Source organism: Varroa jacobsoni, unplaced genomic scaffold, assembly GCF_002532875.2.
Source record: "Varroa jacobsoni isolate VJ856 unplaced genomic scaffold, vjacob_1.0 scaffold_655, whole genome shotgun sequence".
NCBI lineage: Eukaryota > Metazoa > Arthropoda > Arachnida > Mesostigmata > Varroidae > Varroa > Varroa jacobsoni.
Window position 1 is genome coordinate 188,700 of NW_019213557.1, and position 22,781 is coordinate 211,480.

At 39.3% G+C, this 22,781-nt stretch overlaps 3 protein-coding genes across 6 annotated transcripts; 2 read left to right on the plus strand and 1 right to left on the minus strand.

Moving 5' to 3' along the window:
• Nucleotides 1–101: 101 nt before the first annotated feature.
• On the plus strand, nt 102–2,028 carry RpS7 (ribosomal protein S7). 3 transcript variants are annotated; one of them, XM_022836541.1, is made up of 3 exons: nt 102–120; nt 813–1,051; nt 1,595–2,028. In XM_022836541.1, the coding sequence occupies exons 2-3, from the start codon at nt 813–815 to the stop codon at nt 1,935–1,937; spliced, it is 582 nt and encodes a 193-aa protein (XP_022692276.1). In that variant the 5' UTR covers nt 102–120; the 3' UTR covers nt 1,938–2,028. The 3 variants fall into 3 exon arrangements, with proteins under 3 accessions (XP_022692276.1, XP_022692274.1, XP_022692275.1); XM_022836539.1 differs by lacking the exon at nt 102–120 and adding an exon at nt 127–425 and having other exon boundaries at nt 800–1,051; XM_022836540.1 differs by lacking the exon at nt 102–120 and adding an exon at nt 127–425.
• An 8,843-nt stretch (nt 2,029–10,871) lies between these two features.
• LOC111262357 (Cytochrome c oxidase subunit 6B) lies at nt 10,872–13,963 on the plus strand. 2 transcript variants are annotated; one of them, XM_022836558.2, is made up of 4 exons: nt 10,872–11,489; nt 13,041–13,150; nt 13,338–13,439; nt 13,677–13,963. In XM_022836558.2, the coding sequence occupies exons 1-4, from the start codon at nt 11,375–11,377 to the stop codon at nt 13,719–13,721; spliced, it is 372 nt and encodes a 123-aa protein (XP_022692293.1). In that variant the 5' UTR covers nt 10,872–11,374; the 3' UTR covers nt 13,722–13,963. The 2 variants fall into 2 exon arrangements, with proteins under 2 accessions (XP_022692293.1, XP_022692294.1); XM_022836559.2 differs by having other exon boundaries at nt 10,888–11,489; nt 13,641–13,963.
• LOC111262355 (uncharacterized) lies at nt 13,953–16,330 on the minus strand. The gene is made up of 2 exons (XM_022836557.2): nt 15,991–16,330; nt 13,953–15,498 (listed from the first exon to the last, which is right to left on the minus strand). Exon 2 carries the CDS (start codon nt 15,450–15,452, stop codon nt 14,700–14,702), a length of 753 nt encoding a protein of 250 aa, XP_022692292.1. The 5' UTR covers nt 15,453–15,498; nt 15,991–16,330; the 3' UTR covers nt 13,953–14,699.
• Nucleotides 16,331–22,781: the final 6,451 nt, after the last annotated feature.

Genomic DNA, 22,781 nt, shown 5'->3' on the forward strand with positions numbered 1-22,781 from the left:
AAGCAAAAAGTCGAATTTTGATGAGCACGGCGTGGCACTATTTTTGAAGCTGAGCGCCTTCGAAGCTGTCTTCCGGTTTCACATATTGTCTCGCGTCCTTTTTCCGGTCTCTGTGGAAAGGTACGGCCGATCGTGGTGAAGCGAGTAATAGAATTTCCAAGTTTTCAACGCAATGGCCTTTTACATGCAACAAAATTAAACACAACTTAAAGCTCATTAATTGACCTGTGTTATTGGATGTAATTTCAATACCAGCCATGTGTTACAGTATGTGATTTCCTCGGATTAAATGTTATACTACGGACGTATCGTAGACGAAGGGCTCATAGGAACCTTGTGTCACACGTGAAGAACAATATCGCCCTTCTGAATTGAAGAAGTGCCTGCAGTTGTATTGTCTTTCCCGAGTGGCCTCATTAAAAAAGGTTCATTTGTGCTGCGCAGTCGTTTCTTAGCTCCAAACTCTTTAGATTCTACTAGCCATGAAGCTCCATCTAATGCAGTCTGTCTGACATGCTTTAGGCAGAGCTTCTTCAAACGGAAAGTAGTAGGAAACAAAACTGCTTAAAAGAGTCATACACGTGAGATCTCTGAAGTGGCTTTGTCTCACATTATGATACTCTATTGAATAATATTATCATATTCCGCGGGACCGTTGAAATAGACCGTACTCACGGTAATCGCGTACAATATCAAATGAACTGAACACTTCTGTGGTGATTGTGTCTATATCAACAAGACCGGAATATTCCTTGCTTCTTAGTGCTTACTATGTCTTGTACGTACACTCGTAATTCAGTTTGTTCTTGCAGATGTCAACGGCAGGATCGAAGTGCATCAAGCCGGGCGGCGAAAAGCCGGATGACTTTGAGGAGCAGGTGGCCAAAACGCTCCTGGAACTCGAGGTCCACTCCGAGCTTCGTGGCAACCTTAAGGAGCTCTACTTTGTGTCCGCTAAGGAGATGGAGCTTGTTGACAAGAAAGCTGTTTTAATCTACGTGCCCTACGCCCAGCTCAAACAGTACCATAGGATTCATACCCGTCTCGTACGGTGAGTAACGCATGGTACAGACCAATTCAACGGTTATACAGAGCACTAATAAAATACTAAAAAAAACTAATAACACTATCGGTGTCACTGTCGAAGCAACAACTGATGGTAACCAATAGATCGAAACGACGACCAATCTTGTTCCGCAACGGGCCTTATCTGCCAAGGACATGACAATGCTATTGAGATTTAGAAAAGGAGCTAATATATTCCTAGTAATAATGAAAGTATTTCTAATCGAGTCCTTAAATCGTGGAATTAGTGGGACGTTGTTAAATCTACTGTTTTTATGTGAGTCATTAGCTTAATAGAAGAATCCGACGAGAATCTGCTTCGATTAAAATATTTCTCATTTAAATTGCAACTAAGTTTTTCCTTTTTGCGCTTATAACTATATGTCTAGTTAGTAGCATAACGACAAACCATTTGATTGACCTCAGGAGATTTTTTAGAAATAACATTATTAAGATCATCCAGCTTAGCCTAATTCGTCATACGCATTTCGGTTGTGACGTGATTTCTGTCTTATCCATTTCACTGCAGGGAGCTGGAAAAGAAGTTCAACGGCAAAACCGTGATCTTCCTAGCGCGCCGTACGATCCTTCCGAAGCCTTCGCGCAAGTGTAAAAGGCAACCGAAGCAAAAGCGACCAATGTCGCGCACTCTGACCCATGTGCACGACGCGATCCTCGAAGACATCGTTTATCCGGCTGAGATCATCGGCAAGCGTATACGTTACCGTATGAACGGTACCCGACTGTTCAAGGTCCATCTTGAGAAGTCTCAGCAGACCAACATGGAACAGAAGACTGACACGTTTTCAGCAGTCTACAAGAGACTGACCGGCAAAGAAGTCGTCCTTGAATTCAGGGAGCCCCTCGTCTAAACCAACAGCCAACGCATTAAAAGCAAATATAACGTGTGGCTAATAAAGGGTAGAGTTCCGCAGGGAGCTCAGTGGCGTCGGCTTGACGAAATGTGTGTGTTGTCTATCATTTTACTAGCGTAAGAAGTTAGGTGTTTATGCGGTAAAGTTAATTGGGCATCAGAGATATATTTGGTATTCTCATCTTTTCTGCGATGTCGTATTTAGTGTTATGTGCCTATCAAGTGTGACAAAGCCTTGCGTGTTGACTAATGTGCCGAAAATCATAAGCTGTGCTTTCAATTACCTAGTTATTTATCATGTAGAAAACAATCCTACTGGAATGAGCAAGTAATCATGTAAAATTGCATTTTGTGTTGGCTTCCTTTAGCATCTTGGCCAGTTAAGATTTGGAAAATTAACTAATGCCTTTTACCTATGAGTGCGGCCTGTTTTGAGCCAGACAACTTCAACTGAATTTTCAGAATTAACACAGTACGTTGTCTATTGTGGTAGAAAAACAACTGGAAAGCACTGTACATATTTTCTTCAATCGGTCTTCGAAGAATAAATTGATGCAGTCTTAGCAGTGAATTTTTCAACTCATTGGTGACGACGAATCCGTTACTACCGATTACTACCAAAATTGTTTGTTTTAAAATGCGCTCCCCAGTTCTCAAAAAAATGAAAAGGATTAGTGGCCCAGTGAGATCGTTTTTGGGACAAGAATATCATCATTTTAACTATTAGTTAGAAGGGTTAACGATGAAATGTGTTGTCAACAAAATCTGAGACAGTCATTAGAGTTCAGGTACAAGCATATTAAAACTTCGCAAGTGAAAAAATAATTCTGGAAATCGTTGTCTAATTTTAGTTGTCTAAAAGCATCTAAGGAAAGAAAGCTAGGTGTTTAGTTATATGCCTTTAAATTTTTAAATAGTATCATAGGAAACTTTTGAGTTCCCTTTGTCGCAGGGAACCTGACGTCATTATGATCACCCACATGCCCCTTTCAATTTTCTTAAATGTTTTAGGTAACTCTACTTATATTTCGAGTGCTCCACTTTATATACTATCAATCCATTATAGTCCTTTAAAAATAGAACGCAGATAAAACAGTATCAAAAAATTAAACTCATCGAACACAATAATAAAAAACAGTAGTACTCGGGAAGCTGCATTTCGTCTTACATTGCCACTCGAAGTATCAGGGTGCAAAGGGTGCTGGACTACAAGTTCATCCGGTTATTAAAGACATTAGCTAACCGTTGGTATAGGCTTGCAGAACAAGGCTTCACCGTTTTTTGTTTGTTTTTTCAAGCATGTGACGTTTAAGAGCTTTCAGAATACCATTTCTGTGTTCAAAAGCCACATCAAACAGCATCGTTTTGTTTATTCCTTCTTCAAGTGGTCCTAGTGGATTAACGTCATTGTCATTTTCTTGTGCGTAGAATCTCTTGGGAAAATCGGTAAACAGGGCGCTTTCGCTTTACTCGGCTATGAGACCGATCATTTGTCGATCTCGAAAACATTAAGCCCCAACATTGATTTGCTTTCGATAGACGATGCAACAAGTTGTATACCAGTACGTGTATGTGTTGCTTCCGTATCTTTATTTCGTGAATCTCTTAAATAAAGCCGTCATTGCATTTTATTGTAGTTTAGCTGACTTGAATTGTGTGTCCGATGGGCTCTTATGGTTATGTAATATTCTAGCTAAAGTGACATATTACAGTTTTAACGATACATTACAGAAAAGCTAACGCGACATTTTATATATTTTGAAGATACATGGCACAACAAAAAAGCGCGATTTTTCATAGTATCGCTACGTGGGAGGTGTTTTACAAAAATTCCGCTGTGAGTTATTTTAAATTGTCTATTTCTGCAAGAACTTCTAGAGATTTCTTGAACTTTTTAAGTCATATCTATGCATGTATGCATTGCGACCGTTGCAGTGGCATAAATAGACAGTAAAGAAAAAACAAAGCACCAAGCCCTAGGAACTACGAATCTTGCAAAAATTATCATGCATGATTAAACGTCATCTACCGTGTATTTGTGGTGTATCGATAACCTGACTTATGTATCTTTGCAAAAGAACCAAACAAAATAAGGTTGTTCGACTGAAAAAGGAAACTCCCCTAATCCAGCCAGCGGTTACCGATAAACTTCGTAGCACTGTTTCGTAGCATTTAGTCCGTGCAACAGGTATTTGCCATAATTGCACAGATTTTCGTGTTTATAATTTAGGGCAATAACCCCTCTGTTAGTGGATAGCACAAGCAGTCTGGCATCTGAGAGCAAGCCAAGAAGCTGTCCAAAAGAAAACCTATACAAAGCCATTTTTTCCATTTTTAGTGGTTGCTGTATAGCCCAGGCAGCGATATATTTGGTTTTCTAACGCTGTTTTGATACAAAGGAATGAACACTTTTTTAGCCAAGGACTGGTTTATTTCTGTGACGTGAAGCCGCTGCCCAGATTCGATTAGGTATATACTTCTATTAATTTGGATGAAAGCCTTTCTTTTAAAGATAGCCATTCCGGCACATGAAATGCTGCGAAAACTACCTATCTCTTTATTTGTTTTTGTATAGAAGGCAACTTCCCTTCAATGTGTGGTATAATTTTCTAGATATTTCAGGTGTATGAAAACAGATTTAGAAGCAATGGCAGTTTCTATTCCGGATCACTTCGTCATGCGCTTACCGATGCACTGTGACGACTTCATCGTTAAGGATTCCAGCTATATCACAATCTTCGTTTCTACCCAAGGATAACGTAATGATAGAATTACCGTTACTTTTTGCTCTTCCAATCTCAGTGGAAGTTACGCAATCAGGGATTTCGGCGCTTGCTTCTTCGACTGTTAGTCTCCCGACAGTCCTTAATGAGTTAAGGATTTTATGACAAAGATAGCAAATCTAATCTAAATGGTCAAAAATTTAAGTTTTTGATTCATTACCAAACAACTTGCTCCATTCGAAGGTCTGTGTAATGATCAATAGCCTATCGGCAAAGGAGTTTTCTTCTAGAGAACATTAATCTCACTTGTAATAAACTGGTAAAATGACGTGCTTTTAATACGATTCCACTCGTGTGGAATGAGCATGAAGTGTGCTGCTAGAACGTGTGCCGCTTTGTCGAATGAGACTGATTATGCTGCCACACTGAGAGAAATAATATCTGCCTTGTGCTGGGTGAGAGCTGCATCAATGAAGAAGGTCCTTAGTACAGCATCAAGCATCTCGCCACCAATAGCCAATCGAACTTCATTGATTTATCTGATGTTAGTATAAATATATCTGTCTGACTTGGGACAACTCTGTGAAGTCGCCGTCTTGTATTGGCTAAAATTGCATTGAAAATAAGGCTACTTTCTTTTTTGAAAACCCAAAGATACAGAAAACTTTCAACGACATTACGCCTCAGTGCTTCGTTTGGAATTGTTACTGGAACCTTAAGATTCGTCCCAATAATCGAGAAATCTATTAAGGAAAAATTAATCAAAAAACATGGCATTGGGACTAGTTGCAAAAGATTAGTCGTCTCCATCTGATGGGATAGACGAAATCATTGATTTGGAAAACAGAGGCCGGATCGCGAGAATCATACAAATGTAGGAACTTCAGCTGAATCTTTTATCAAATAAAAGAGTAACGCCGCCCTATCAAAGTGGTAGCCCAAACAAATACTAAAGAGCTAACCGAAAACAGTAAACTATTTTAACGAAATCAAATTCAGTTTTGAGACACATTCTAATAAACTCAACAAGTAGGCGTTATATCTAGACCCACATGATACTGGAAAATTATTTACCATTCAATGCTATCTGGACTCATCAATTTTATTCGATGTGAGCTTGGTTTGAGATCTAGCTAGATTTAGAATACTACGTTTGTATGCTTAGTTATCTTGAGACTAGCATTGGATACTGAAGAATATGTTCAGTTCTTTTGGGGTACCATAAAAATGTGTTTTATTCAAATATAACGTGCATATTTCAGTAGCAAACTTTTCGATGTTGTGCTATACTTGTATACAATATGCGTTAAAACCAGCTCTGTTCAGTCAATGATTAGTTTTCCGTAGAAAAAAATAATATTATAATTAATTGTATAAGATTGTTATATCAGTAAATATCATACCTTTGGTAAATTTGGTAAGCACAGGGTCTTCTCGTAAAAGACACAAAAAAGGCTCATTTTGGTTGTTGGTTGAAATCATCAGATTTCGTTATAGGCTAGAATGTGTTCAGCCACGATATATTCGTCAAAAGTATGTCCGAAGGGTACGTACAGTGTCACGATGTATTGGCTAACCTCAACAAGTTCGCGTGAGGCATTGTCTCGACAAAATGTCAGAGGTATCTGTGATTGATCGAACTTGTTTTAGATTATAAGACATTACAATGATAATTAGAAACGGCTGGTATTTGCACTTTCAGACTTACAATTTTACGATGCTTCGGAAGTTCGTTTTGAACGCCAAACAAGTACTCGCATATGAATGTATTCAAAGCAGACGCTAAAGAGAATGGAGTGTCCTGATGCACATGCTGTAGTGTTAGCGGTATTTTGCTCATAACTTCTTAGCTATTAGTTGAAGCCTTTGGTCGAACGTTTCTTTTCGTCGATTCCATACACAAAATAAAATATATCGTTCAGTCACGTTGGGAAGTACGTACATAGACACATGTGTCACTAAACACAGCCGAAGTAAATGAGCCATTACAGATTTTTGCTAAGGCAAATCACGACTGGGTCGATGAAAATCAAATTGTCAGAAGTCTGCTACAACAGAAATATCAGACAGCGTGGCAGACCGACATCTGAAATCTAAAACCCACTTAAACGTTAAGTTCGCGCCAACTAAAAATTCTACGAAGTTGGAATAGATGCGAATTATATCCGTAGGCGGAACACTGCGGTTAGTAATGAGAGCAAAATTATGTGTTTTCACTGCTTGTTGATAAAGAAGTACGTAAGCCGTCCTGTACAAATTAGCGTTTATTATGGCAAAATTTAACACTGTGCATGTGTGCAATGTGTTTCAACAGAAATAAAAAGCGTAGTTCTCTTATTAGGTTGAACATTTACTGTGTATTAAATTGAATCATACAGTTCTCTATTGTGAGTAGATATATCATCGTGGTGAAGAATCTACTTGGCTAGTAGACAAAGAAAGAAATTTCTATTTTTTCCGCCTGAATGTTCCGGTATTCTTTGACCTAACTTGCTTTGGAGTGATATGTAGACGACTGGGCTCTTATCTCTACATCATACCCGTATATGATGACTTGTTGCATGCAATGACGTATGGGAACAAAACGTGCTCTCCTATGAGACGCTTTCCGGAGACCATTATCGACGTCTCCGCACCTGCTTAAAATTCTACAAAAAGATTGTTATCAAAACTTGAGGTCAATCCTTGAGGGGATGCCCGAGCTCAATAAATATATTAGTTTTTCCATGGAATTATCAGACATCGATATTAGTTTTACTGTTAAAAATTGATATTTTATATTTGAAACGAAATTGCTCACAAAATTTCGTTCGCGCGGGGTTGTACCGCATAGAGTTCGAGCGAACGTCTCGATTTCCCCATATGTAATGTGCCCAGATTGCAGACAGCAGTGTGAAGAAATAAAGTGAAATGAACTTGTGTATTTTAAGACGTTTCAGTTGCTACCACGTACACATCAAACGTCTTATTTGAGGTAAATGCCTTGCTATCATTCAGGTGGCATGCGGCACTGTGGAGCGGTGAGTATTGAACTACGAGATCCTAAAAGATTTCCAAAAACGCAAACCTAAGCAATTCTAATGCATGATGAAATAGAATATACGTTGTAAAAAAGTGGTGAAGTAGATTTACGGGCAAAGATTTAGCGCCTCCAAGCCACTATATTAAGGATGTGCCGTTGCCCAACGCCACGAGATGTTTAATTAAGTAAAACAGGCACTGAACACTTCGTTTGTGTTCTACTTTCTCGCTTTACATTTGAACAGTTTCGAACATTTTTTACTTTTGTTCGGTGTTTTATGTTTAACACCAGCACGGTCATACACACAACTAGAAACAAATTAGCCAGCTTTATCTTTGACATAGCATGTCAAGCTTCTGATACAGTAGGTTTGTTTAGTATGAATTGCAAGATAGGATTTTTGCCATTGTGATTCTTGCTGTGTGAGTTCGAGCGTTGTCAGGCAAAAAAGAAGCTCTCTGTTTACTGATACTGGTAGCGTAATGCGGGGTTTATCAACCTCTTCTTCTTCTTCTAATAATCAACAATACACTTCAGCAGTACGACGTGTCGACGAACGAGGATACACGGAGTTGTAGTAAATAAAACCTGCACTAGATCACAGAACCGACACTAAGTTTTGCAATTTCACATTTGCTTTAGGATACCGTCCTGCTGGCTTACCTACGTATACACACTAACGTGACCGTCTGCGCTAATCGTAAAATTATCCAAATTTTATTGCAAGTTAGAATTCCATGCAAGAATGGATCATTATTATAACATGGAAGCTTAAATAAGCAAGCGTATACACCTCTTCGTTTTTGCACGTCGCTTAAATTATGCGGCACCGAATTTTTGACTTATTTAAAAATTTTGACCTAAGTAAAAACTGGGTCGATAGGCTTTAACCTAAAGTGCTATCTTTACATGTACCCAACTTGATTGCATCTCAGGAAGGATGTCAGCAACTATCGCATAATTACAAAGTAGCACAATTTTAAAATATAGGATTAAATTTCTTTGCATTTCAAGCTACACATCTAAAAGGAACCAATAATCGAATACGAAAAGAAGCACTGAGCAAAACTGAAAATAAGTGAGCAATGTCATAGGTACAGATGAGAGTGATACGTTAGTACCCCAAGGGTATTAGTTGCGACTTTCTTCTTGTGAAATAGGTTTTTTTTAAAACGCTAGGCCTTACTCAGGTGTAAGAAGTCTTGATTAATAAGTATGGCGAGCGTGAAGATAATTTACTCTCACTCAGTGCACAAATGTATGTGTCAGCACATGAAACTACGTTACGCGACTTGTATTCGACTCTATTACCGATTGCGTTCGTGTGGAAACCAACAAATATTTTCCACACAAACTGTGTTGCAGGAATCCACAACGAATCAAAACGCTTACGCTTGACGCGTGACCGGCGTACGTCTGTTTATGAAAAGCTGAAGCTCGGTTCTACTATGTCCCCGTAGCTGCGGCGACCTACAGATCACGTCGTGATAGAAAAGTGGAGGATTCATTAACGACAATGCAGTTGGCCTTTCCTGTTTTATGTATAACTTCATTTAGTTAAACGCGGTCATTACGTCACTACTTTATATGAATGACTGGTATACTGCAGATTATTTTAACTAGAAATCAGATAAGCTTTTTTTTTTTTGTTACATTTTTTCTTGTAGATAAGACCTTATTGATGGGCATGCAATCGAATAAGTAAATGAGGATGTATTTTTGTTATCACAAAAGCAAACTGAAATCGAAATAGTTTCTCTTTTGGTTACGGACTGAATTGAGGACAATAAGCGGGTGGCTTTGAACCAATACATGTAATAGAAAATTCGGAATCAACAATCTATCAGCCTAGATAGGTTTCTAGATCGAGGTTTATTACAGCCAAGGCTGTAATAAACCTCGATCGTATTGCAGCCGAGAACGGATACATTATTCATGATAAGGTTATAGTGCGAAAGGCAGCTTTACATAATAGTAAAATTGTCTTTTATAAAAAAAAAAAGATAAATAAACACAAATATTTGGAAAATACATTAAAATAAAAACACAAAAAATACAACAAATGTGCCTCTAAGAAGGTGTATGTTTTTCATTGTATCTATAGGTATCGAAATTTAAATGTTACTCACGTTCATGTAGTAAGTTAAAATACTGACATTAATCCCTCGTTTTCATCTCATATTATGCGCTAGTCATTCGAGCAAATTCAGGAGTAAATTAACGCCACGAAGTTGTCTCTACAATAGCCGAATGAACAAGGTATTTCCATTTACTTTTCACTCTTCTCCTAGTATGCCATTTTCCTTTTATGACTCTTATAGATGGCGTGTGCCTACTTATGCTTGCAGTTTTATTCTGGCTGTTGATTAAGCGACACTCTCTACCTTCTGCATTAGGTATGATAAATTGATTCTTCTTTTTTTCATCTACGTTAGTGTTTCAGTAATAGGCTACGTTACGTATTTTAACTACTTTTTCGTTGAAAGAGTCAGGTTTAGCTTTTCACAGCATTAATTGTTTATAAATAAAAAAATTAAAGGTTTTAATATAAATTATCACAAGTATTTAATAGAGAGATCCTTTAAGAATCTACTTTTTTGAGTCATCCATACCTGAACTGCGAAAACGCCTTGAAAAATCAATTTCTTCCGTGGAAGATGTCTAGAAATACGCCATAAGCTAATTTAGAGAAGGAAGGTTAGCTTTACCAAAGGTTCCATCAATTTCTATCTGATCTACACGAATTTTAAAAGAAATAAAGGTGAGTAATCAATTGTACCGAAGCATCTGGTTTATATCGAATTATAACAGATATCTTGTAGACACCTGTTGACGGCATAAGCGCACCGAATCTACAACATTTCCAAACAATATATGAACCTTCTTAGACTTTTTTCCACTAGACTTTCCTCATAAGGGTAAATATTTAGTTGATGCGTGCGTGTTTAAAATCACCTTCAAGAGTCTCCAAGGAGATCGCGCTTCAGTCGCTATGGCGTTCACAAAGAACTGCTGGTGGCGATCGAATAAGTCAAACTTGCATTACTTGAGACGCATGTTCTAGATGCGCAGTGAACAAGCAGTGCTCGGCTAAAATATCCATCGCATTATAAAATCCGACTTATTCTATAGTCAGAAAGCAACGCGTAGCCGAAGCACTGCGAGAGGTAACATCGAGCAGCTGATTGAATCGAAGAGCACAGAAGTTCTTCGATTGACACTTACTAGCTCCCGGTTTGCGGCAAGGGAGCCTTAAAAAGGGCATGCTACAAGAATGACCAGGTGAATGATCCGCAAAACTTAAGCACATCTTACACCGTATGAAGATACATTGCGATTCACAACTGAGATACTTGCTAATCGTATTTATTAACCAAAAAATCGTATATACAAAACAAAGGAGACACAGCACACTTTGTTACTATTTAAATAAGATATCGATATCATAGCCGGAAACGTCTAGCGCACAGTTGATTCATTAGGCTCTTTGTTCTACATCGTTGCATAAGTAACTATTAGGTGTAAGATTCATTTCTCCATCGATGCGCTCCTCATATTGGTGTTTAAAGTAATTACTCTAAATATAAAGGACAGTTTTTTCAACTACTGCAAATTTTGGAAGCGCTTTAAGGAAACTGGGCAGGTTCGTGATCATAAAACATTTTTCTTCCAAAAAAACGAAGCATAAATATGGTAACCGTGGAGACCATAAATTCTCAGAACAAGTCAGAAAAGCAAAAAACACAAAATGGCTTCAAGAAACCTGCCGGCGAAGATGACCCGTCTACGTCAAGGGCTAGTTTAGGTAATAATTTCTTTTAATTGCTGAAACCACGCATCGCGCCTACAGACGTGAATGATCACGTAATGAAAGCACGTTTGTTGCTTTTTCTTTATTTATTTTTAGTGTTTGTCTTTGAGTAGTGCCTGTGTGTAGTGCCATAGAGCTCACTTCAGAATCAACTGCAGTTTCAAATCTTTAATTAGTAAGATCGTTATTCTTAAGAATCCTTACTTGGATCGTAGTGAAAACTATGTTCTCAGCAAGTATCGTGGCAACAAAGCTTTTTATATATATGGGATACGATAAAGTCGAAATTGGCTTTTCTGTTCAGGCTAAAAAGCCTAATTTGCCAAGGCTGCTTGCGTATTAAACACTTTACATTATATCTATATATTTATTATGTCTAACAGATAACAATCTGTTAGACATACAATAATATATTACTGGTAACTGATCGTAGCCTAGCGATTTTCGGTGATTTCAAACGTTATCTTTACATCAGTTTTGGAGCTCTTACACCCCTGCTAGATCCCGTTTTCTCGCGATATTGAATACACTATGTAATTGCCTACTTCGGTGGCATTTATGAATTGTATATTTTTTTCAAGATTTGTGGAATGATGTCACATGGCCACGTTGAGCTCTTTTTTCACTGGCATTATCTAATGGGGCTCGATTGTTCATATTGGCTTCATGGAACGCCGCATAAGTTCTTCCTTCTGCGAAGTCGGCCTGACGGATATTATTATCGGGGCATTATCGCTGACATCTTTGCCATCACTCAATTCCTTCGTTATTGACCTGGCCTCTTGTCGGGTTGTTTACGGGACCACCCATCTCAAAACCGTAGTCATTGTTTTAATGGTCCACGACCAGTTTCCTATGATTCACACCTGTACTCAGCGGCCTCATGAAAGTATGCGCCATCTGTCAACAGGCGTTCCGTTTTTGAAATTATTCGGTCCTTAGTTAGGCATAACTAAGGTACCTTGATAGCTTAGTGGCTAACATATGTCTGCCAATCTTATGGACTCTTTGTGATCTGGATTTGAACCCGGGTGTAGACAAACTTCAGTTCGTGCTGGGAGCCAGCAGTCTGATGGAATAGCTAATGGCAATACCGGGCATAAAACATGAAACGAAAAAAAAGGCTAACCTCAATTTTTCAGAGAGTACTGTCTTCTACAGCGCTACAGATAATAAAATCTGATTTCAAGAATATATTGTACGCTATACTTAGGTATGAAGTGATCTGCATAAACATGAAATCAGCGGGCACAAAGTTTGCTTATAATCTTCCCTGTCCAAACAGAGCGATGCCCATTACCGCTTTCGTGTGTAGCACCTTTCCGAAGCTGAGGCCTTGTTGCGTTTAACTCAAAACCATTACCCAACAAAGCAGTGATATTCTTTGTTTTTTTGAATCAGTTTTATAGCTGGATTTTGTGGATGTGTGCTGAGGACGTTTGACGAATCTAGCTTTGCTACTATTCAGCTGACACAGATATTGACCAAGTAGGAGGATACAGGCAGTACTTTGGTTTAAAATCTAAAATATCATCTGTTTGTTAGAGCTTAAAGCCCAGCTCCCATGGGTGGTGCCGTTCGATCCGCGATTTCCGCACACAAACCAAACAAGAAACTGTTACCAGAACTATGTCGACTATCATCGCTGCGTTAAGGTTCGCAACTTGACACTTAAAATATCTATAATTAGATGATGGTTCAAATGCTCCCGACAAATGGGACAAAAAAAAGGCATACTCGATGCCAATAGGAATCATTTCTATAAAGCCTTACGTCCTCTTTCAACAATTAAAAATATTGCATTCGGACCTTACACAGTCATAGCGTCGCGTGTTATTGCAGGCTAAGAACCTACGCGGCGAACCAGTACAGTCCTGTGAGTACTTTAAAAAAGCATATAAAAGTCTTTGCCCAAAAATGTGGTTTCAAACGTGGGATACGCAGGTAAGTCGAAGTAAAGTTCTGCTTTATCAAAAGTGAGGATAATCACTCTTTTATTTCGAAGCAGTAAGCCATATTCAGTGTCAAACGCTATAACCCTTAAGGATCACTAAGAATAATCGCTATTATGGATCGAGTGTCAGACGTGGATGTATTTTTGAACCAGATAAACAAAATGACCCATAAGTTGCGTTTCATGTTTAGATTGCTGAAAATCGTTTTCCCGGACGAATTTAATAGAATCAACGAATCGGCGAGTGGGGTAAATTATTCACTCGAACGTGAGGAGTGGTCTTAGGAGGTCTTTGAAGCGTGTTGAAGACGGACCGGGCTACAGTATAAAGATGATCGTTCGAGGAGATCTCTCAGAGAGAGATACGATTGTTTTACACGATACAGTCGAAATCCGAGAAGAAATACACCTTGTGTGTTCAATTCATGGATTGCATCTATTGCTTGCTGGGTAAACGAGTAACGTATTTATCAACTCTTCCTCAGAAGAGAATACAGTCATACTTCACAAAACACAGCAGTGCCTTTTTAATTTTATTTGGCCATATCGTTGGACAACTGTTGAACGGATTTGCTTTGTTCAGTTTATATATAGGCTCATTTACGTCTAGTTACCTTCACCGCTGTGGCGGTGAAGCTAACTAGACGTAAAATTTGCACGTAGTGCCATTATCGAATTAAGATTTCACTTTCATTAAGTTGTTAACAAGTTGTGTCCGCATCGCAAATGACAATGCATGTAGTATAAACGGTTTAAGTATAAGATATAGCTACTTGAAGTTAATGTGTGGGAACATATATACGACCGCAATTGAGTGTTCATGTGGACCTTGAAGTGTTGCATGGTCAATGCAGTAGTTTAGATTCAGTCACCAGCCTTCAAGTGACCACCGTAAATAAACACGTTACGTTCAAGCCGATGGGACTATTAGTCCAGTAATAAGAAATTATACTTATTTAATGAAAAGTTTAATAAAATAAGATTAGGTTGAATTATTATTATGTTAGTTATACCTTTTTTATTTTTATAATTATAATTACTGCCCAGTCGCAATTTTGTCTTTCTGTAGCAAAATAATTCTTTTATGCACGTCATCAAACACATCATGAAATGTTTATGCTGTGAAACATTTTGTTCAGGCAGAAACAGCAGCAAATCACGAACTCACTGAGAGATTGGCCACGTTATTGTTGAATTACTTTTTTTTTTTGCATAACTACACTACAATAGTAAACTGTTCCTCATTGACCTCAGCCGGTGTCGCCTGAGATAAGTCCATGTCTACCTTTGATGTGATTCTTTAAGCTTTGTGAGGCCGAAAATCGCTTCGGACAATGTGGACATCTAAGCAGGTTGCTCAGTGTGTGTAGATTTTCATGTTGTTCTAAAGCGGTTTGCTTGAAGAACATTTTTTCGCAGAATCGACACTTCCATTCCCGCACCGCATGAGTCCTTCGTTCGTGGAGCGTTAATTTCGTCTTCGATGAAAACCAGTCACCACAGGCATTGCAGGCAAAATATCTAGTGCTGCGATTATGCAGCTCGTGGTGTTTTTCGAAGCTGTATTTCGTGCGAAGCCTACGGCCGCATAACTTGCAAAGAAATGGCCGTACACCAATGTGCTTGTAAAGATGTAGCTGTAGTGTACCTTCGGAGATTTGTGGCAATTCACAAATACGACAAAGATCGAGCCTCTTATCGTGGGTTCGAATGTGGTTGGTAGCTGCTTGACTCGAGGCAGACTCAAAGCTACAGATGTGGCACGTAGCCTCCTTGTACTTTGAACTACACGGTTTTGACACGTCGTGATGGCTTTCAGGAAGTCGATGGCCAGGACAGCGCTTATCGAAATTTACTGATCGAGATTCTTCATAGCATGCGACCCCAGTAGACGACGAAGCGACCACATGCGCGTTCGATTGAGAGGCCACAGATGCGCCTGAGTTGGCAGAGACTATTCTACCAACCGCAAAAACGCCCTCTTCAATTACAGCAGTGTCCATAGTGAGCCTTTCTCAACGCAATACGGGTGAGCTTTACATGCTTTAGCTGGAATAGAAGTGGAGACAAAATGAAGACAATTTTGAGTAACTGAGCTACGAAGAAGACAATCAATCGGCACAAGTCAGGTAAAGTTAGATTAGGGCTATCTCTAAATCGAGGGCGAGCACGTCTCCATCCAAACGTCCAGATCAGGTCTTATCATTGTTTTTAGTCAATATAATAAAACTTGCAAGATATGCAACAACCAAGGTAATAACCGCGTCCCGCATTGTCAAACCGAAGCTTCGACTGTACGGAATATACTAATCATTGGCTTAACCTGATGTCCTCGCATAATAAAATAAAAGCGGCTATTGCACTATGGCCGGTGTTTTATCTACATATGGAAGCTTATCACTAACTACCTAATCGGTTTCTATATTTTCACTCTGGGGATTGATTCGTCTATAGCACCTAGACACTGCTAACGATGCATAAAGCAGTTGGTAAAATTACGTTTTCGACATTCCGTCCACACTTGCACAACAGGGTACTTACCTGTTGATCCACTACAGAACAAGTTGTATCACCAGAAGTTTCGCCGACATTACGGAAGTTCGTAGCTAAAGAATACAGGCGTTCGCAGTAGATTTGCTGGACACTGTGTTGGCTGATCGCGAAGTCGATGGAGAGAAATGACCACTATGAGCCACTAAATCATACCTAGCTCGTAAGTTGTGTCAGAATTTTTAGATATTCTAGGCAAACATGCACCTCTATTAGGTTCATATCATCAAAAAGAGAGAACTTGACTACTAATTATGTTGGAGACACATGTTGTCGGCTTTGCTTGTACTTGGAGAACAGCTGTGTGTGTTACCCAGAGAAAGCGAAGCTTCCATTTGACAGGCAAAGCAGTACATATATACATCCATGCGTTTTCTCCTCTGAGCCGGGGGTATCTACCCTCACCCTCGCTACAAGGTTGGAAGTAGGTTTTTTCTCGTCGTATCCCGACAAGAAGCAGACGAAGTTTTTTATGCTGGGAGAAAAACTTAAATTTGACGGGTCTGTCCTAACATGTTACGCCTTGGGCCGTCCAACGCACGAGCTCAGAACTCTGAACTTAAATCAACTGTGTAACATGTTTGCTTAATATACTCACCATCTTGTGAAGTGGCGTAGGCTTGAGACCAGGGGGTAGACACACTTCGTTTTATGCTCGGTGACAGCCAACAAGGCAACATTTTCATGCACTGTCAGGGGTAAAACCGAAAGCTCCACAAATTTATGTGTGACTGACTCGTTAGATACTTCGGTATTGCGGTAGATATTACACCATAGATTACGGAATTAATAAATCCAAAAAATATTTGGACAAGGGGGTAAAAAGACCCAGTAAAATTTAAGTCAACAGCCACTTTTACTTATAGCAAACATAGGCTTATACTTATAGTACCTTGATCGACGTTCTGTTTAACTGGGAACTTAGTCCTTCAAATTTATAGTGTGATTGAAGTTCACCGCTACGTCTGTTGTTGACAGTGCATGGCATGCAAGAACTTCTGGAACTTTTCTAGTAAGAGCCATATTCTGTTACCAAAGGATAACAGATTTTAATATCAAGCCTAATTATGTTTACATACCTAGATATTTTCGCATAAAGCTTTCACATATATAGATGCCTTATAATAGGTGGAACCTATCACATATATATATATAATGGCTAGGTGCATATGTAAGGTTGGTTAATGAAATCACTTCCGGAATTTCCAAAATACGTTACTAGTTAATTAACTTTAGTTTTGACAGTACATCACATATTGCCGTATTTAACTTTGCATCTATTTCATGGTCTCGTATAATTCCAACGTAGAGAAGACTCCTATTCAATGAGCGATCGCAGAGGCGCTTTGTGATGTAGCGGATGTTCAGACGATACCGTTTAGCGTGACAGCAGGAGATAACGCTAAGCATAGAAGAAAAGGAATGCACACCTGTAGTAGTAGATAACAGTATAAAGTGAACCCGTATCCTGTGTCTCAAAACAAGGAAATTGTTTCCATATTTCGCTGTTCATCTGCCATGTGCTCCAATCTTGCAGGGGCCTTGCAGATTGCACTGTACAGTCTGTCGCTTAAATTGGATCTTATAATGCAGCTTAACAGTCGCGAATGATAGCCTTCACGTTTATTGAGAATTTGATACACGCCCTTATGTAATTAAGAATGAGGTTCGTGGCCGGCCGACGACGGCAATAGGAAGCAAAGCTCTAGTTGCAAGAAAATGAAGCACAATTTAAGTGGGCCAACTCTGGAAAAACTTGCTAAATTGATTGGGGAAATGTAATCAGTTCTGCGCATGAGCGCTGGTACATTGCAGCGGAATAGAAACAGCGATAGGTCACCGCCGCCTCCCCCGTACTCCCCGAAGACCATAAAGTAAGGGGACGTTTTTGTCTTTTGTCCTTCACTCGTGCATGGCAGTACGCGTGTGTTCAATAGTACGCGTGAGGCCATTTGTGAGTCATCTTTTAGCTGACGGCACTATCCCTGCATCACGCAGTACCTTAATCGACCTTTACTGGCTAGCGCAAGTTGTTCTGCCATGTGCTGAGCATGGTTCCTGCTATACCCAGTTGTAGGAGCCACTGAAAATCGAAAACATTAATGAAGGCGAGAGCTGAATAAACGAGCAGAGAAATCCGGGATCGAGGTAAGGGTAGAGTTGGAGAAGCGCGACTATCTAGGGTCCCTTTACTATGCCACATTTTTCTGTGGCTCCTTTGCTTTGCGCTCAAGCGTAAATGCATCATATTATGCGGGTTCTGCGCAGGTCGCAGAAGATGCACAAAGATAAAGCAATAGAAGGATAGTGTTGAAAAATGAACAGAGAAAGGGCCAAAATACGATGTGTTGATTTGGTTATTGTTAACTGATAGGGAACAATGTCTCAAGTGGTAATGTGACGTGGATCAACGTAGCACATCGTTGTACGTTCGTTAACGTTTTTATAACGTTTTATTATAAAGAGCAGTAAAAGCACGAGCTGGCGGTATATCTAGAGAAAAACTGTGAAGCTGGGTAGTTTATATATTCTGATATTACCATACACGACCATAACAAAGGCAACAATGGTCGTTGTGTGAGTGAACCGTCTTATATATGAAAATTTGCCATCAATTTTGCCTGGAGCTCACTTATTCACGTATTCGAATCTATGTGATATTTATTCTAGGAAAAAAAAATCCACTTTTGTTAGTTAAAGCCGCCGCACGAGATTATGTAGACTGCATTATAGTATATTGGTTACATGCTTTGATAAATACCAAGCTAAAGGAACGAGCATGGTTTGTGCTTAGCACGTGCATATCATGCAATATGAATCCAATGGGGACTACCGATTCTTGTCTATCAGAGGTGATTACATTTCCTTTTAGCAGTTCCCAGATATATTGGCTGTATCCCAGGTAGCAGACTGTTTGCTGCACCTATAATGCCTACATTAATTCAGTATTTTATGGTAGGCGTTATTTTATAAAAAAAAAAATATTTTCGGCTTGATACATCTGGCTAACAACAGTAGAAAGTGAAGGTTCTATCGTTTACGCTTCTGAATACACCTTATACAGGGGGTGTTTGTAAAGCAACTTTTCCAATTCATTTTTATAACGATGAGGTCTACGGAAAAAGGTGTAAAGTCATAATTCAGCAATATGCACTGGTGCAGTTTCTCAAATTGATCCTTGATTTTTTTTCTAAACGCTACTGTTTTTAAAACCTTGACACTTTCTTGTCTTTACGGAGAGAAGCTCGAAGTCAATTTCATACGATATATCTCTTGATTTGAAGCGAAATGCATCCTCACATTCTCTTTAAGGTGGATTATCGGTAGCTTTAGCTAATGCTGGCTATAACTTTTCCAAGTATATTCATCATGGAATTCTTTCTACGGCTATAATCCGCAGTTCTTTCGATATATATATATATATGAAAAAACTTATCAGGTTTGTTTATTTGAAGTTTGCCACAAAGTATTATTTATGATACAAGTTTTTGGCCATGATTCACCTCACTCATACGGCAACGATTTCGGCTAACATCGCGGAAAATTCCAAGTGAATTTCTCAACATCCCCTGATATTGCACAATTAAAAGGCAACGAGTTTTACCCAAGAATGTCAGTATTTTTCGACATTTTTTAATCAATATTAAAAAAGTGAACGTTAGCATTATCTTTATCTATACACGAGAGTCACGTGCAGTAACAGAGAACAATATTTATTGCTATATTAAAATTTTCTTTTCACCTAACGGGATAGTTAAATGAAAGGGAACTAGAAATCGTCATCTTGGCATTAGATCATTTCCCGTAACCGCCAGTTACGCTGTTGATATATTCGATATGAAAAATAAATTTAGACCTACAATATATACAACGGTGTATTGTGTCGCCTTGAACTCTTCATTGTGCCTGTGCCTATTTATATATCTAAATAAATATATATGTAAATGTTACATAATATATGTTCTTAACGTGATCATTTAAAAGTATTGTTATCGCTCAGATTGTGCAACAGCACTGCGACGAATTTCTGACGGAGCGGTGGCTCCCGACGAAAATGATCTTGACGGGCGTTGAGTGACTTCATTGCACGGTAAGGTAAATTTCCAGCGCGGTGTATATAGATCGCCATAGGCTTTAACTGTTAAAGAGGGGAAGTTGATATCACTTCGGGGTGGAGATGGCGCCAAGAAACCATTAATGGATGAAGTGAAGTTTGAAAGCATTTTGTGCCTATGATTTTACGATTGAAGTGATACGTGATCCGTTCAACTTCTGCCCTATTTTGACTAGGACCACTGGAGAAAAGCATGCGATCAAGAAGGTATACGATTTATTCTTTTCGTCCGCTCTGCTTTCCTTAGGAATAAATTGTGTATTCCTTTAGGGCTGATTAGCTCGGTTTGGAAGAGTTTCCATCGAGCGTAACCGCTATGGCTCCTTTTAGAAAAATTTATAGCGAAATCCACAACAACCGTTCAGTGATCGTCACCACTGCTTTATGGCAACTAACAAGGACTACACGAGACATATTTTCCCTTCCCAAATATTAACACAGTTGTTCTACTAAACTGCACACTTCCTTTGGTTCATCTAAAAGTTCCAGCGTTTTAAAAATCAGTGGGAGCGATAAGTTCGTTACCAGTATCATATGCTTTGCCTAACGACTCAATGTCTATTTGCAATTATTTATGGGAGCGTATTTTGTACGGGCTAAATTTAGACCGCGTACTGCACATGCTCGTTTGCCCTCGTCGTTAATTTCGCTTTGTTCTATTCGATGGACCCGACAAGGTCCACTACATCTGCTAACGCTACATTTTAACGGCCATTCAGTGTACAGATATAAACAGAACGAGCAAATTGGACGGTATTTCTATGTTCACCTTTGCGGGCGACGGTGATTCTATAATGCACGGATATATTAGCTTGATTATTGTTAAAAAAAAAATCACATTCAGGCTTTTTATACAGCTGCAAGCCTATGTATTTGGATCGTAGCTGAGCTGATATTGTCATCATGGTTTTTTCTGTTCATCGAGGAGCTGCATCTAAGTCAGGTCACTCTATAAAGCGCGAACGATAGAGGAAATGAAGCAGCTCTTGCCTTTTACTCAAAACTCCCTTTTCATTTTACGTTTCTCCCTCAGCTTCTATTACGGTTTAGCCAGAAAAACACGCGTCCTATGGCCACCAATAACGGCTTCACCAGAGGCGGCTTTCTCGCGATGAAGAATCGATTAGAAGCTACGACGCAGACGAATCGAACAGAACAGTATTCCATTAAGATAATCGTTTGACACATGCTGCTCCTCCCGATTCTTTGATATTCCTTGTAAATGTCTGCATCTATAATCAATGTGCACAATTCATACGTGACTGAAGATAACGATGAACTACATGCTAAATATTCGAGGCCAGTACGGGCTGGTGCAATGGGTTATGATTAGGAGACCTCGATCTCACACGGTACGACGCACATAAAATGTGCCTTGCTAGCGTTGTTCTCCATGAAGCGTACCTGTTTAACAGCGACATCCATATATGACAAATATTATTTAAGGCTAATCTTTATTATCAGTCCTTTGAAAAACTGATAAGTACTAGCTGGAATGGGAAATGCTTCTCATGCATATATATATACGTATGCGCACGGTGCATAAAAATGGGTTCACTGGTGAACATTGAAAGCGAGCCACTGACGAAGCCTGATGCATGGTTAAAAAAAAAAAAAAAAACGAGTGTTGACAGTTTCTTTTGCACAGCTGGTATCATTTCCTGGCGTGTGCAATTAGTTTTCGTCGTAGCTCACCACTTAGGCTGACGACATGCGGCGTGTGGCCTATTCGCTCTCTCCGACCCGTCGTGTTCTTTTAACTTCAAGGAAAATTATTGTACATGGAAGAAGCTCTACCCAAAAGAGGCCAATGCAGTTATCCATGGTATAGCAGCGTATGCAAATGGTGCCGGGGCATCACACCGCCACAGAGCTGGCAAACTACCAGATAACATAGGCCGGGGAAGAACTTTACACGTGAACAGCACGTCGAGGTCGAGCCCCGAAAACGAGTAACAATCAGAAATAACTCGTCATCCTTGAACTCTTCCATTGTCTATATTAGACACCACAGAGTAGTTCAATGGCGACATTAGTCGCCATTGGACTACTCTGTGGTGTACGCGTCGAATGATGTCCTTTATACGTCCTATTATCGGTTCCAGTGATCATGACAGGTTAGGTGTTATGCAACACGGATTACTTGTTAGCGTATGCAATGGTCACGTGTTTGATAGGCAAGCTAATTGAACTCATGCTTCACGTCGTAACTTGGAAATTTACGATAGTAGGACAAAGTACCAATTAATCGCCCATGTTAAGCCCTCATTCGAATAAGAAACGTAATAGACGATAAGAAATAGCAGATGAATAGAACGACAACGGTGCCTAATATCGACATATAGAACAAGCAGTCTATATCTGCTTGGTTACTGCACTTCCCCTCTTGCTCTATTACTTAGCAATTTGTCAGACTTGGCGATCGTCCAGTTTAATCTTGCAAGCTGTTAAAACTTGTCTTGCAACATATCTATAGTGAAAAAAAAACTTCCTTAACGAAAACCATTGGCTGGCACTAATTTTTTTGTTTCGTTAGAAGGCCCAGGCCCGAATGCAAAGGATAGTTATTTTTTTTAGTTGCCTCAATATTGCCTTCGGCCTAAATCTAACGTATCTAGATAAGACAAATAACAATTACTTTTACTCCGTTTCTATCGAAATGAATTGA

What these genes read in the sequence shown, in the direction of transcription:
- LOC111262357 (XM_022836558.2), top strand. Translation starts at nt 11,375, where the DNA reads ATGGTAACCGTGGAGACCATAAATTCTCAGAACAAGTCAGAAAAGCAA. An exon ending in ACTATCATCGCTGCGTTAAG is followed by an intron (nt 13,151 to 13,337) that starts GTTCGCAACTTG and finishes GTGTTATTGCAG; the next exon opens with GCTAAGAACCTACGCGGCGA. An exon ending in TTCAAACGTGGGATACGCAG is followed by an intron (nt 13,440 to 13,676) that starts GTAAGTCGAAGT and finishes CGAATTTAATAG; the next exon opens with AATCAACGAATCGGCGAGTG.
- LOC111262355 (XM_022836557.2), bottom strand. Translation starts at nt 15,452, where the DNA reads ATGGACACTGCTGTAATTGAAGAGGGCGTTTTTGCGGTTGGTAGAATA.
- RpS7 (XM_022836541.1), top strand. Translation starts at nt 813, where the DNA reads ATGTCAACGGCAGGATCGAAGTGCATCAAGCCGGGCGGCGAAAAGCCG. An exon ending in ATTCATACCCGTCTCGTACG is followed by an intron (nt 1,052 to 1,594) that starts GTGAGTAACGCA and finishes ATTTCACTGCAG; the next exon opens with GGAGCTGGAAAAGAAGTTCA.